Source organism: Anneissia japonica, unplaced genomic scaffold, assembly GCF_011630105.1.
Source record: "Anneissia japonica isolate Jap-2015-1 unplaced genomic scaffold, ASM1163010v1 scaffold287709_len1912824_cov184, whole genome shotgun sequence".
Classification (NCBI taxonomy): domain Eukaryota; kingdom Metazoa; phylum Echinodermata; class Crinoidea; order Comatulida; family Comatulidae; genus Anneissia; species Anneissia japonica.
The window spans coordinates 384,218-400,380 of NW_022751466.1; the positions used below are offsets into that span (position 1 = coordinate 384,218).

General features: G+C 36.0%; 1 protein-coding gene across 1 annotated transcript in view; it reads right to left on the minus strand.

Annotated features, from left to right (window-relative positions):
- LOC117121631 overlaps nucleotides 1–15,703 on the minus strand; it is a 31,995-nt gene extending 16,292 nt beyond the window's left edge. Inside the window, exons 1-28 of the mRNA XM_033266870.1 lie at nucleotides 15,600–15,703; nucleotides 14,688–14,957; nucleotides 13,985–14,194; nucleotides 13,524–13,823; nucleotides 12,580–12,918; nucleotides 12,301–12,462; nucleotides 11,963–12,172; nucleotides 11,448–11,627; nucleotides 11,067–11,339; nucleotides 10,525–10,659; nucleotides 9,778–10,002; nucleotides 9,446–9,577; nucleotides 8,793–8,954; nucleotides 8,261–8,383; nucleotides 7,466–7,634; nucleotides 6,772–7,139; nucleotides 6,244–6,465; nucleotides 5,838–6,091; nucleotides 5,461–5,681; nucleotides 5,034–5,257; nucleotides 4,117–4,263; nucleotides 3,569–3,733; nucleotides 2,831–3,157; nucleotides 2,327–2,435; nucleotides 1,692–1,960; nucleotides 1,110–1,265; nucleotides 689–904; nucleotides 134–248 (exon numbers count right to left, since the gene is read on the minus strand). Coding sequence (XP_033122761.1) covers nucleotides 134–248; nucleotides 689–904; nucleotides 1,110–1,265; nucleotides 1,692–1,960; nucleotides 2,327–2,435; nucleotides 2,831–3,157; nucleotides 3,569–3,733; nucleotides 4,117–4,263; nucleotides 5,034–5,257; nucleotides 5,461–5,681; nucleotides 5,838–6,091; nucleotides 6,244–6,465; nucleotides 6,772–7,139; nucleotides 7,466–7,634; nucleotides 8,261–8,383; nucleotides 8,793–8,954; nucleotides 9,446–9,577; nucleotides 9,778–10,002; nucleotides 10,525–10,659; nucleotides 11,067–11,339; nucleotides 11,448–11,627; nucleotides 11,963–12,172; nucleotides 12,301–12,462; nucleotides 12,580–12,918; nucleotides 13,524–13,823; nucleotides 13,985–14,194; nucleotides 14,688–14,883 — 5,609 coding nt within the window. The 5' untranslated portion in view covers nucleotides 14,884–14,957; nucleotides 15,600–15,703. The remainder of the gene's footprint in view (nucleotides 1–133; nucleotides 249–688; nucleotides 905–1,109; nucleotides 1,266–1,691; nucleotides 1,961–2,326; nucleotides 2,436–2,830; nucleotides 3,158–3,568; nucleotides 3,734–4,116; nucleotides 4,264–5,033; nucleotides 5,258–5,460; nucleotides 5,682–5,837; nucleotides 6,092–6,243; nucleotides 6,466–6,771; nucleotides 7,140–7,465; nucleotides 7,635–8,260; nucleotides 8,384–8,792; nucleotides 8,955–9,445; nucleotides 9,578–9,777; nucleotides 10,003–10,524; nucleotides 10,660–11,066; nucleotides 11,340–11,447; nucleotides 11,628–11,962; nucleotides 12,173–12,300; nucleotides 12,463–12,579; nucleotides 12,919–13,523; nucleotides 13,824–13,984; nucleotides 14,195–14,687; nucleotides 14,958–15,599) is intronic.
- Between the last annotated feature and the right edge of the window lie 460 nt (nucleotides 15,704–16,163).

Below are 16,163 nucleotides of genomic sequence, written 5' to 3' on the forward strand. Positions count from 1 at the left end.
GATTGCAGCCTATTGAATTGTATAGGGTTCTGCAGACCAACCTGCCTGATTTTTTTATCAGTTTATCCAGTAAGTATTCACAAAATAGGTGGTTATGAACAAAAGCTATTTATTAATACAATGGAATCTTTACCTGATTGGAGCACTGGACCCAAGTGGACAATAGTAGCCTCCAGGGCATATCGGTGGTTCGCCAGTTACCCCTTCACAATAATGACCAGCACGACACACTACTTCAATGGAAGACCCTGTTAAAAAAAAATATCAGATTGGTACTTAAGATAAAAAGTTCTCGTAATTACGAAAGCTCCGATGAGTGCAATATAATAGAGGCAGTAGATCTAAAATACATCTATGAATCAATCAATCAATCAGCCGAGTGTTTCTGGAGCTCCTCATGAGGGCAGTGTAATAGAGGCAGTAGAGCTAAAAAAAGATCTATTAATCAATACTATTAATCAATCAGCCTCATGAGGGCAGTATAATAGAGGCAGTAGAGCTAAAAAAGATTTATTAATCAATCAGCCGAAATGTTTCTCCTCATCAGAGATAAAAAAGAGAAGATACAATGATTGAGAAAGGCAAAATCATATGTTTAACCAGTTTTAAGTAGCTTCAATGACTGGGAGCAATTTGTATGCAGTTCAATGGAAAACACACTGCTCAATGATTTGAAAAAATAGCTCACCTTCTGGGCATTCATAAGTTGGCCTGCAAGGAATTCCATGTACATTGATAGTATCATTAGGACAGTAGTATCCAGGTGTACATAGAGGGCAGTCTTCATTACTAGTACGACCTTCAGTAGTACTCATGCGACCTCCTGTGCATGGCTCTGGTTCCTCTGTGGCTTCCACGCAATAGTGACCCACAGGGCAGGGTGTGAAGTTGCTGGTAGTCATACCTTGTAATGTAATTGAATTTAATATTTTAATAGGCTTTTTAATCTCTGTTGATATTTTCCTATTCTTGTATCTTTTATGATTGTATTTTACGTATATTAGAAATAAATAAATTCAAATCAAATAAATACTAAATTTAAGTAAATAATTAATTACTTAATATTCATAATCATAATCAACCTAATGACCCTAGGATTAGATTCTTACCTGTTTGATTGCAGAAGTAACCCGCCACACAGTTAAAACAATCACCCTCACTAGCTGCACCAAATTCATTCCTATAGTGGTACAACGGACACTCCTGTGGGGCAACTCCAAGCTCGCAATAATGCCCCAATGGGCAACCATATTCAACAGGATCACCTATAGGTTAAATAATCATAGATACAAAATAACTAAAAAACATATCAGAAGTGGTTTGAAGCAGTGAGAATGGTTTGTCTTCCCAACCTTGAGGTTGGCGTTTCAATTCCTTGCTGTGCATTTTGCTTGTGTCCTTGAGCAAGGCACTTTATCTGCATTGCTTGCCTCCACCCAGGAGTAGTGGTAAGTTAAAATGCCAAATGTGCTGATACTGTGAAGTTATCGGATATTCCTCTGGGGAGCTGAGTTTGTGTTCCATGAGTTCGTGTTCTGAGTTTTGTGTTCAATCCAAAGACCAGGGTAATGATAAATGAAAGCACACAGGTCTTTTCATAATAATAATTATTATCATAAATAATAAAAATTTTGTTATGGTGAATGCTACTAGGTTCTGGTAAACTGTAAATAGCTTTGTTTGATACTAACCTTCCAGACACATTGAACCTGCCGGGCAATCCACACACTCTGACATTTGGCTGGCACCCGCCGTGTCTCTCAACGTCACATTAGGACATGGAATTGGATCTTCAATTCCTTCGGGACAGTAGTAACCAGCTGGGCACTGACCGGCACACATGGTGTTAACTGGACATTGGTCCTGGTCTGGATTCGGTGGGGCATTATCGGGGGTGAATTCGTAACTACCACTCAAACAGAAGTAGCCAGCAGAACAACTATCACTGATTTTTCCTCCCCTGTGAAAATTATTATAAATTAAAATTTACCTATTATCAATATTTATATTAAAATTAAAAACAAATATATCACATACATAATTATTATAATATTAATAATATAAATTATAATAAAACAAACATAATATTAATAAAGAAGTGATAAAAAGTACGATAACAACAGTGGTGGCAGCATTGGCAACCACAACAAAAATAACAATAAAAATAATAAGTGTAATAATAAAATGATAACAATATTAATAATTCAAACTATGATTTCAAAAAATAATACCAGTTTGTATATAATATTATAAAAAATATTTTAGTAAATATTGTTATCCTTTTAGATCTGTATATGTAATGTGATTGAATTGAGTAATAACCCACCTGCAGAATTTGCCCGCAGCACATGGCAAGCATTCGGAAGCTTCTTTCAAAGTCGTTGTGTTGTCATAGGTGTAGGTGCCATTAGGACAAGATATTGGGAACATAGTAGCTGTGAATGCCAATCAAGTCATCAATCATTTTGAATACAAAGCTTAGATGTAACATATGCAAAAGTAAGATGGTGTTGGCAGTATATGTGTGAGGTACTTAATTCAATGTAGGCCAAGTTTGCATTAAGCGGAGGTTAATGAATGGACAAAATAAGAATAATGGTAAGAAACAATGGAAATAGTAAGACAGAAAGTCAGACATCTACAGCTCTATTAAGGTCTATGGCTTTTATTTTACAATTCTAAGAAAATGAAGATGTCTATGTGATACACAGAGCACTGGAATGAACCATTCCATTATTTTTTAGGTAAAGTTCTTGGAAAGGTAACTTGCAATATATCATCAAGGTGAATATTCAAAAAATAATGGTCAAATGTTTGTAAAATTAATTACCTTCTGGACAGTAGTGGTATGGTGGACAAGGCTGTGGGTCAGGTACCAATGCACTCTGACAGTAGTAGCCTGCCTGGCAAGATATACACTCGTCTGTCCCCTCATTGGGCTGGTACTTGCCCACTGGACAAGGTAGTGGTACTGATGACCCTTCTGGGCAGTAGTGACCAATCCAGCATTTGAATTCTGGTGGAGTGGGATTGTCAATGGTTTCATTGGCTGGACAGTAGAAACCTGCTGAACAGATGTCTGTAGCATTCAGCTGGCCAGGTGTGTCGCAGTAATAGCCTCCGGTACAGGGAGCACAATCATTTTCTGATTCAGCCTCTGTATGGATTATACACAAGTACTTATAAAATAGCTTTAGCTGGATTGTAACACAATAAATATAAAATAGCTACAGCTAGATTGTAACACAATAAAATTTTAAGACAGAACTACATAATGTAATTAGTATTGTTAGCAATGATCTTTTGAAAATTCTTCAACAGCAGAGATCGAGAAACTATATACAGTATATAGGACAAACTTCCACTTAAATAAAAATTCATTATAATTCCATAAGGAATCATGATGATATGAATCCAATAAGTGAATTCGTAGTTTCAACTGCACTTGCCTGTATACAAGATCAATCAACATAAACTTATGTTGTGTGTATTTTTGTTTATGCTAATTGACCTTGATATGGGGTTGTGCAGTTCAAACTATGAATTGGCTTATTGCAAGTTAACTCACGTGGTACACTTCGCAGGGTTCCTATTGGACATGGCTCAGGAGTGGGTGTGCCTTCAACACAATAGTATCCAGCAGGGCAGAAGCCATTGTCAGGGTATTCGATGTTCTCTGCTGGCACTCTGTTTGATGCTCCTCTGTAGCAATAATACCCAGCAATACAAGGACCTAATAGCACAAATAAAGAATTAAAGAAAACATACTGCACTGAATATATACTGTACACCCAACAACATACAGAATGTTGCTATTTAGTGGTAGTCTATGAGTGAAATACTAACATGGATAAACTGACTTGTTCATTTAAATAGAACATCTAATCCCCACAAAAGATTAGAACCATCTATTCCAAGGCACAGCACCCTACATCCACATGTGTATCCTCACAGTCTTGGCATGGACATGCAATGCCCTGGGATGGGCAATTCAATTTTTTTTAAAGGGTGTTCTATTTAAAGCAACAATGAAAATCATAGTTGGCTTATTCATGTATTTAGAAATAAACTACAACATATTTTTTCATAAATAAAACACTTTGCAAATCCTCTCACCTGATGGGTAGCTGTTGCCAACTCCTTCACAGTACATTCCTGAGGTACAGTCAATGCATTCATCTACAATGCTAGCCCCAGTCACGTTGTTGAATGTTCCTTCAGGACATGCTACAGGGCTTGGTTCAGCTGCTGGACAGTAATGTCCTACACAGAAACAGACACATTAATCATAAAGTAAAATTACAAATATCAACCACACTAATTCAATGAAGCAAAACAACATAATATTAAAACACAGGAAAAACCATATTGTAATAGCTGTATACAATAATAGACAGACATGCCAGTGTTGTCATTTAGTTTTGATTGTTTATTAAAGGTCATCTTAAAATCAGGTAATTATGAAAGACAGAGTATTATTAAGTATGGTTTCTTGATATATTTTACATAGTAGAAAGTTATAAAAAAAATTATATATAATAGGAATCTATTTGTATAACTTTTCTAAACATTCTAAAACTCTGTCCAGATTATCATAATTTCTTTGACAATAAACAGCTAAACAAAGGATAAGTCGTAAAACTTCTTCTTGAAAATAAAATCCAAGGAATAAAATATATATCCAAGAAATCAAATGCAATCTCTAGATTGGCTAACCGTAGGTAATCCTTTATCAAAAAGGGGAGCTCCTTATGCGATAACCACCGAATAGGGAATATTGTTATGGAGACGAGTTCATACATGGCACCCTGGAATGGACTGTTCTATTTTTTTAAAGGGGCGTTCCGTTTTGAGAACAACGGCAATTAGTCGGCTTATCCAGGTAAGCATTCACAAAATAGACTGCTGTATGCCCATTTATAGTCATACATATATGGTCATTATTACCATATTTAGGCATGTCACATGTTTTAGTAAAATAAAATTTGATAGTCTGGACAGGGCTTTATTATAGTACCAGCTGCTTGACTTACCTGATTTACATGGCAAAGGTTCAGACATGTTGGTGTAAGGACACATAAATCCAGCAGGGCACTCAGTACAGTTATCTTGACCCATGTTTGGCTGGTATGTTCCAATAGAACAGCCTAGCTCGGTAATTGTTCCTGCTGGACAATAGTGACCAACTGGACATTGGTAACCCATACCTGATGATGAATGAGGGGTTGGTGTTGTGCTACCACCGGTGCAAACATATCTACAGCGAATATAAATATAACCAATAAAAATAAAATTCATATTAAACATCTACCACCATTCTATAATGCCCAGTTAAGTGTACTGTTTTATCAAAAACTTATTCTGACTACAAGTAATGGCCTTACTCTGATGACATGCACTATGCATGCATAATCATAAGCCTACAGCTCTCCTCATTCTGATAATAAGTAATGACCTTACCCTGGATCACATGTAGGGGCTTCGCTAACTTTCACAAAGCCTACCATGTTGCAGTAACGTCCAGGGGGACACTCTTCACAGTCTTCCACACGAGTTACGCGTGTATTCTGAGAAAATGTACCAGCAGGGCATGGTTCAGGGTATGAAGTGCCATTGGGGCAAAAGAAGCCTATGGGACATACATCATTTCCAGTGAAACTTGCATTGTTGGAATCATCAACCTGGGAAAAAAAAGATAGTACTGTTTCCACTCTAGCTGAAAAATATCAGTGTAGTAAATAGAGATCACTGGCTGTCATGAAACCACACATTTGAAAAAATCTAATAACTTTAAATTTTAGTAAGTAGTGTAATATACTACAGCAACGAATTCTCACCATGTCATTATAAGGAGTCGCTGATGAAGCATCTCCTGTACAATAGTAACCAGCGTAGCATTCACCAGAGGGCGCTGTTAATGCATCGTCCCCGCAGTAGTGGCCTGGTGTACAAGATCTACAGTCATCGACTTCTGTATACAGGGTGTCATCGCCAAAGCTTCCTACAGGACAAGGGTTGGATTCTGCCAGCTCTGTACCTTCTGGACAGTAATAGCCAGCTGGGCATGGACTTGGGTTGGCCACAGGTCCCACTGAAGTTAATAGAGAAGAAACGGGTTGTACATGAATGTATGCATTCATTGTATCTATATTCTATTCAGGTTTAACAGTATTTAGCGGGAGAATGATGTAAATTACCTTTTTTGATCTATTTGTATGTCAAGAATTTATTTGGTAAACTTACTTTCATTTGAATCACAGTAGTAGCCTGGAGGGCAAATTTCACAATCACTCATCCGTGGATCAGGTTGGTAGGTTCCATTGGTACACACCAGTGGCTGGTGAGAGCCTCCTGGACAATAATGACCAACTGGACACTGTAAGTCAGTTGGTGTGCCAGTGTCTTGACCACCTGGGCAATAATATCCTGGGGTGCAGTCATCATCAGGGGCATCATTTCCATCACCTTCAAACAATAGATTTATTGTCACAGTTATAACAGGATACCATGACATCTTTCAATAATTAATCATTTATTATTTTCTCTTTTGTGGGGTTGTCCCACTTTGATCTGTTCCTTCATTTCCTTTGCAAACAACAATTCAAATTTCTCATCAATAAGCTTATCTAACCAATATAAATATTGTTTTGTTACTATTGACATATTTATCCCTTATCCTATGTACTTTTTTTTACAATAGTTTATCATTAATTGTTTAATTACTTTTTAATTGTTTAATAAAAGAACTTTGAAACCAATGACATCACAAACCTTCACAATATTGTCCAGCTGTGCAGTTCAAACAGTCTGATAACTCATTATTGCCCTCTGTTCCACTGTAAGAGCCTGATGGACAACCGATGGGTACAGCAGTGCCTACTGGGCAGTAATACCCGGCTGGACAGATATACTGATCAGGCTCTGAGCTGGTATGGTTACAATACCAGCCAGCACTGCAGTTGCCTGTAGGAGCCGCTAGGCCGGGTGTCTCACAGTACCTTCCACCTGCGCAATTCAATGGTTTAGATGAGCCGTATGGGCAGTAGAATCCTGGACCACATAATCCACCTGTACTCATACCGAAATCTGGACAAACGCAGTCATAAAGTGGGTGACAGGTATCATTATCATATGCATACCTATAACAAAATGAAAATGAAATAAATATTTAATGACAATAAAAGATGACGTGTCACATCATCAGGCATTGTTGCTTACACTACTACAGGTTTATATAATACCGGTCAGATGTATGGCAAACAGACAAATACTAAAAATAATAATGTTAATCTCATAGAGAGCGTCATACAAGACGATGCTTCTAAGTGCTGAACACCAGAAATGGAATGAGTAAGCAATTCATGTACAGTATATTAAAGAAATAAATGTTCTATAAAATAAAGAGAAAACTCATATTTTATCATGAAAAAATAACTTGCGTTGATATAAAAATCCTTCATCTTACCCTGGAGTTGGAAGCGCAACTGTCATTCCAACGTCAAATGGTCTTTTGGCATTTGAACCTCCACTACAATAGAATCCTTCATCACACCATCCAGAGGGCAAACTCAAGCCGGAACCTTCACAGTACATACCAGGAGGGCAGTGTACACAGTTAGTTGAGTTTGGTTGACCTAAGAAATAAATAATAACAATAATAATACATCATACTATATTACCCAATACATAATAAATTATTATCACCTTGTATGTTTAAATATAGGCCTATCGTTTTAAATTTGTGAGTTGGTAAGGTATACCACCAACTCACGGTTATCAAGTCCATATAGTGGAAAGGGGGTTCCTGTCACAGTATACACGTTCACCACATGTTCATGGGTTTGCACATGTCCACAAGAACAAACATACTGTATGATAATGTTGTAAATGAACACTAACAGTGACTGGGTTTGGCTACTCCTTTTTAAATTAAGTCAATGGTACATCAAATCACAAGCTGTAAAACCCTTAGTAGATTTTAACTTGTCTAAAAAAAGTAACAAGCAGTGTTTTTTGTCAACTAAAAGAAAGGAGTCAATTAAGCAAGATGTCCATTAACGACAAATAATAAGTTAAAATGAAATGCGCTATATATTTAATATTTATTTTGTATTGTTATTTTTGATGTATTTTAATATGTTTTAAAAGAATAACATTAAAAAATAAATGTAAATGATACTATGTACAGTAATAGGAAATTAAATGAAGCTTGATTAACTTCACAAAGTTGAGAGAAAGATATGCAAAGTGTTCAACAAACCTGTGAGATTGTTATATGTTCCTGCTTGGCAAGGGTATTGCTCCGCAAACTCTGTGCTTTCTGGACAGTAATGACCAACTAAGCAATCTTGAGGTGTTACTGTTGCATTCTCACAATATTTTCCTATAAATGTATGAAAATAATAAGTAAAAGATACTAAACATATATCATTAATAAACAATAAACACCTTACATTAATGACTATTAATGTTAACCATTATAATAATCAACATAGCTTCTTATTGAATCTAATCTTCAAAATTATTGATTAAATTTATCAGTAAAATAACAAAGAATAGAAATGTTTCAGTGAATCCTTAAGACCAATTTATTTGTCAGCCATTCCAAAGGAATCAAGTAATTCCAAAGGAATCAACAAAATCACCTGTAATTTCATCATTTTTTGCCTATTTAACAAGTTCCAACACATTAAATACAATATACAAAGAATTGCTATATACAATATATATTATACACTTCAAGGTAGGTTATAGCGTCATCCATATGCAAACAATAATAATGCAAGTCTCACCTGCAGGGCATGGTAGACAAGCAGACATCTGTGCCACAGGTGCATAGCTACCAGGTGTACATGGGATTTGCACAGCTGTACCCTCAGGACATTCATGCCCAGGTGCACATATACCACCAGTACCTGTGTTGTTTACACCATTTGGTGCCTTGATGTTCACACCTATTACAAATTTTAAAAAAAATGTACTGACATACATAGAATACACAAGTTAAAGGTACAAAGTTAGGAAAGTAACCCACAACTTGTATGTCATTGTGCTGAATTATAAATGGGCATGGTATGTTCATGAAGATTTATCTAGTTTTAAGAATCCTTTCAATATCTTGTCTTGTACATTGCCTTGTTAATGTCTATATTACTTGTTTGAAATATTTTCTTTTTATGAATGCACTGTCATTATGCTACATGTGATGTGTGCCGCCAATGGAAAGGCATAGTTTTTCAAATAAAATATTATTATTATTATTATTATGCAATGAAAATGGATTAAACCAGAGGGAAAACGTGAGAGACAAAGGCAGTAATACTGAAGCAGCCATGAAGATTTGGTTGCTTCATGTTCAAAAATACTTGTTTTTCAATTTACAAACTGAACAAGATCACAATTTTGTTGTAGACTGAATTTTAGAGAGATCAAAACAATGGCTTGCCTTCTGTGCAGTAATGTCCAGGATCACACGGACCACTAACACTATCCATTCCAGGCGATTGGCAATATTTTCCACCTGTACACCGAGTACAATCACCAGATTCAGACAACAGTTCTGATGCTCCAAATGTGCCTAGTAAAGTAAAACACAGTAAAAATAAGTAATAGAATAGCTTAGATTATTTAAACCTTTACTATAATATCTTCAGTTAACACTCAAATTGCCAAGTTTTCTAATCATTACATATAACCTTTCCACCTTCATATATTTCAGGAGAAATCAAATTACCCAAATCAGCAGTTGGTAGACATACAGATAAGATTATAGCATACCTTCAGGACATAGCTGAATGTCATATCCTGTTCCCATTGGACAGAAGAAGCCAGCTGGACATGGGTCAGGTTCATCACCATGGATACACTTGTATCCTTCAGGACAAACCAGACATTCTGCTGCACCAGTTTCATTCATGTATGTAGCATTATTACATGGTAACGGCCTGTCACTTCCGGTTGGACAGTAGTGACCAATAGGACAAATATTTCCTGTCACACCATCTGAAATTACATCACAGTAAACAGAAATGATTAATATATTTATTAAATACACTGTGTGTATGAAAGCCTGTCTTGAAATTGGTCTAAAAAGTTCCATTGCAACAAAAGATTTATACAGCAGCATATTTCAACTGTTTATAACTTTGTTGTCCAGAATCAATAATGAGGTTTTAACGTGTAAATAAAATTATTCTTTTACCTAGGGAACTTGCATTAGTCCTCAGTTCCCCAACAGTGACTAGTTATGCTGGGATATGCAGTGTTTTAAACATGATATGGACAAGTTTCAACCTGGCTCACTACAACCAAGCTCTATCTAAATAAATATATGATATCATATGGATGAAGAAAGGAAGACGAATTACTTGGTTTTGTATATTCTAGATAATGCACTAATGCAAATGATTCTACATAGACAAATGTAAAGCTGGTAATTATTGATCGTTCATCTTTTTAAGTATTCATGAAATAAACCCTAAAATGCTTTTTAAAAAAAAAATTAACAATCCAACATTGTCTTACCCTCTGGATTTGGTGAAGAGGCTCCAGAACTGCAGTAGTATCCACTGTAACATTCAGCTGTGACATTGGCTTGACCTTCAGACATGCAGTAGAACCCACCATCACAACCAGTGCAATCATCAGCTTCATCTTGACCTGCAAATGTATATTGTTCTTAATTATAAACATGTTTATCAATTCCAATAATAATATTAGGGCATATTGGATTTGCATGACATTTGACCTCAGATTTACTCATCTGTGATCGTCCTGCATTCTGTGCATAACATAGATTTGTGCCAAACTGTGTCCTAGAATTAAGGCAACAAAGATGACAATGTCACATTGTGACATCATTATGTCCTTGATCTTACTGCCATTGTGGAAACAAAAGTCAGTATATAAGCAATTTTTATATGCAAGTACATCTTCAAGAGAAGTCCTATTCAGAATCTCCTTAGAGAGACCTAGAGAAGTAATATTAATGATTAATAAAACATTTTAATTATGGTATGGTTAGGTTACATTCAATAAATAGATTCCTCTATCAAATTTTAACATACCTTTGAATGGATTGTAAGTTCCTGCATTGCAAGTTACTGGCACTGGAGTACCCTGTGGACAGTAGTGACCAACTGGACATGAGTACCCAAAGGTCTCATTAGTTGGATTTGGTGATGTTGAACCAAGTTCACAGTAATGTCCAGCTGAGCACATGGCATATGGTTCAACCAGACCAGGTGAATTACAGTACCAACCAGGGTCACACAATGGACAATCAGTGGATGCACGTAGACCGGTTTGATTACCATAGCGACCAACTGGACAATCTTCACCTACACAATTGTAAAAAAATACCATAATACATTTCTGAGTACTGTTGTTTAATGAGTTCACTTTATAATGTGATTGGATCAAGTAAATGAAAACCAATTAGTGTTTACCTGTGACTGATCCTTCTACACAGTATTTTCCTTGTAGGCAAATATCGCCTGTAAGCCCATCGGTTGGTGCAGGTTCTTCAGCTCTTAGTGTGCAGTAGTAGCCTGACTGACACTTTGCCTTGGGTGCAGTCATACCTTGCTCGTCACAATACCAGCCTGCGTCACATGGTGTGCACTCTCCTATGAAAATATAAGAGTTGATTTATTATACATATTTGATTCAAAAATTTGAACAAAAATCAAACGATTAAAATAACTGATTAACAAGTAAGAACTAGAATTATATTTTTAAGATTCATAAACTTATAAAACAAATGTAATGACCTAATTTATTTTTTAAAAAAGCATCAAAATTTATAGAAAAATAATTATCATTAGTTTTTTCAACTACATGATAAAAACCGACCTATTACAATTATGCAATTACTTTATTGAAGATCTGATTTTGATATAACTGTAATATCATTCATTAATGAGAACTTGTTACCACAAAATAAATTCAAATGTTTACTTACCAGCATTTGCTAGATTGGATTTATTTGAGTACGTTCCAACAGGACACTTGTTCTGTTGGGCATATTGAGTTCCATTGGGACAGAAATGTCCAGGAATACAGTCCATTGGCACAATGATTCCTGTCACATTCTCAAGTTCATAAGGATCACAGTAAGTTCCTGCTGGGCAAGCATCACACTCTGCCTGCTCTACTTCTGGCTGATATGTTCCTTAATTAAAAATATAACACAAGTAAATTACAATGTGAATTTAATAAGTGCTTCTACCTCTTATTGTATTTTTCTTTCTCTTCAAGATTTGTCTCTTTCATTATAAAATATATAATATTTTATATTACCTCTCGAACACATCTGTGGAATCGAGCTTCCTTCAGGACAAGCAAAACCTTGTGGACAGATGTAGTTAGATGGTGCCCTCTCACTCTGACCTCCAGGGCAATAATAGCCTTCCATACAGTCACCTGAAGGTTTGTAAAGGTGCTCACCAGAACAATATTTGCCTATTAAAAATAGTAAATTGTGGTTGAAATAAATTTATTAATTATTGTATTATAATTGAAGCATATATAATTATTTTTATAATTACACCAACAAAACCCAAAACAAAACTTGCTCACCTGGTAAGCAAGTTTCACAATTCAATAGCTCTGTGTTCTGAGTTGTGTTACTAAAGGTTCCATTGGGACATGCTGTAGGCCATCCAGCACCCTGTACACAATAGTAGCCCACTGGGCAAGTAAAAGCTGGTGGATCTGGACGTTCTTGTCCTCTGGGACAGTAGAAGCCAGCTGTGCAGTCCTCCGTTGGGGCAGGTAGTTCGTAATCAGCGCAATATTTGCCATAGTCGCAGTCAACTGGAGCAGAAGAACCTTCTGGACAGTATGTTCCTGGTGGACATTTGTTGCCAGTGTAGTTAACAGCAGGGCAAGTACAGTCAGCAATAACAGTAGAATTTCCTAAATAAAAAAAAAAAGAAAAAAAACCACTTTTTTTTGTATTAAATAATGATGAACTAAATTATAGAGGTCACAATGAGTACACAACTTCCACAATTAATAACATACATACATTCATACAGATGTAAAACGGTTGAACGAGTTGCAAATATAATCAGTAGAGTGCTCAATGGTAATCAAACCAGAGCGAATTAAAATAAAGATAAGAGATTCAACAGTATGTTTGATTAGAATTTTTATTACTATTTAGTTTTGTGCTACACATACATATGGCACAACACTCTTCAGATAAAATTGCCTAAGACTATCAACACAGATTAATTAATTGTAAAACTGAGCATGTGCAGAGTAAAAGTGGTATGAATTGAATTAAAATGCTCCATCAGCCTTTAAAGTATACATTCTACTGAAACATAAACACAAATTGAATAATAATAATAACAATGTCAATCTTATGTAGCACAAAATGCTGGAGCTTTCATGCGCTTAACATTCAATATTTTAAAGTAAGAATTTACCCCTCATTGCAAAATAAACTCAAAACCGAAATAAACATGCACGCAAACACTTAATGTACAAGAAATCAAAACGTTATTTTAACTTACCAGGAGGCAACGGCATAGAGTCCCAAGCTCCTCCTGTGCAAAACCAGCCTGCACTACAGTTACCAGTTGGTTCCTCAAGCCCCTCACCTTGGCAGTACATCCCAGGAGGACAGAGATCACATGAAGAAATATTCTGCTGAGCTTCTAGCCCATTATAGGAACCCTCCGGACATGCATGTTCATATGGATATGTTGTACCAGTAGGACAATAATGACCAACTGGACATGGGTAGACCAGAGGATCACTGGTGTTGGATGGACAATAATATCCTGCTACGCATGATGGACAGGAGCTTAAACCTGAAAGTACAAAAATATTTGTTTTGAAGTTGACAAATTCATTTCTCATAAGAAGTGAAATATTTAACATTTTTGCACTATACCAGAATATTCCATTACACCAATAGGGGTTTCCATAGTAGATTCTTATAACTTTATTTACCAGCAAATGACAAGGTTACCTTCACTGCCTGTGTATGTTCCTGCTGGACAATCCAATGGAACAGCAGTTCCCTTTGGACAAAAGCTGCCCACTGGACATAGACCTCCAGTACCCTTATGACCATCACCAGCTGTTGGCGTTGCTCTGTCTACACCAGATGTGCAGTAGTGACCAGCTGTACAGTTTCCATCTGGCTCAGGTGAACCAGGTGTTTCACAATAATGACCACCTGCAGAGAGAAATATGATTACAAGCATAATTACATAGTATACAGTCGTAACATAGCAAGGAATTAGTGTTTTTATTAGGCATACACAAAGAGAAAAACGTACATTAGCTATGCCTCATGATTCTACATTACCAATATTATAATAGTTCGGTTATATGACTCAGGATCTAGTGTGTATTTGCAGTATTTTCAATGCTTTTAATGTTTTTATTCCTGTCATTGAAATGTTCTTCCCCAATCAGCTGAAAAAAAACTAAAAACACCTGGTTTACAAGCAAGAGAAATGGTCAACTCCATTTTTATGTCCAAAGTGCAAGTACCACAAGTAAAACTAATATTTATTAGTTTATATTCAGTCATGTATTCACAAAATAGACTTCATATTTGTTAATTAATTGATATTTCTTGGTCCTAAAGTCATCCCTAACATTTTCACAAATAACTGATAAAAAATAAAAAAATAAATAAGGAACAAAAAGGATAAATGACTCACCTGTACACTGAGTGCAATCTCCTTCAGCAACTAAACCAGTCCTAGAGCCAAACATTCCAGACGGACACATCTGATAGTCATAACCAGTTCCTTCTGGACAATAGTAGCCCTGTGGACATGGCAACGCTTTATCGCCATGGATACAATATCTACCTTCAGGACAGATGTCACACTCTGAGGCTCCGGTATGATTCATAAATGTACCGTTGGGACAAGCAATTGGGACGCTAGATCCTTCTACACAGTAATGACCGGCCCAACAAATATCACCTTATAAGTAAATTTAAACAGAATGAAAATAAATATGTATTGAGCATTCTTTATGAACAATAAATTTGGGCACTTGCTGCATTTCACAATGGTCGTACAACCTTGACTTCGCTGTGTGTATGTGCTGAACCATATAACACTGTGTGCTGATTGTCTGTGCAGTCTGAATCGACTGTCATTAAAACGACCCAGTGAATTATTGGCAAGTAGCAGTTGGAAGTGGCAGTTGTGATCTGTGTAGAAGCGTGTCTGCTGACGACCAGTGGGTGTATGGAGTGCCCGGCTTAAGATGCAAATGATTTAAGACAAATTAGAAAGAATACTAAGCATCAGTAGTCATGAGAGATGTAAACACTCATTTGGTCAACATGCAAATTTAATATGGCTACATCTACAGAAAAGGCAGTAAAGATTTATTGTATCTTGATACAATTGTAGAATAAAAAGACTAAATGGAGCAACTTTAAAACACAACTCTACAATACAGGCAGTAAAGATTTCTTGTATCTTGAAACTATTGTAAGATAAAAAGGCTAAAGAAACCAACTTTAAAACACACAGGAATAGGTAGAGAAAATGAAGAAAGAGATGAATAATGCAGCAGAGCTTTTATGACTGTTTATGTTGGAAATTTCCACTGACCTGTGACCCCATCTGTTGGTGCACTGCTGTTAGATCCTTTGACACAGTAGAAGCCCTGGTCACACTCTCCTGTAACATTAGTCCTACCTCCAACCTCACAATAATAACCTACAATAAACAATTTTTAATGATAAAAATTTAAATTTCATACTAAAAAATTTCTAAAAATCATTAACTTTCTCAGCTTTTAAAATTGTTAATGTTAGATATCCTTGTAAATATTCATGTAAAAAAGTATTGAATATTACAATCCAGAATTAAAATAGAGTAATTATATTGATCAATGTAAAGGTACAGAATACATTCATCATTTCAATGCGCCAGAAAACGTAGAAATGTAAGCAAGGAAATCCGGGCAACTAACAATCATCAGTACTAATAGGCAATAACAATCAAATCAAATAATGAATAATAAATCAGGGAGCCGAAAGTTGGGCCGATCAAAACAACACTGAGCTGTGAACAGTACTGCATTTCTTTGTTTTTTTTTTGCATTTTCTTTTTTTTTTTCACTTTCCAAAGGGGGGGGGGCCAGCCTGCCCCCCCCCCCCCCAAATCCCCTTT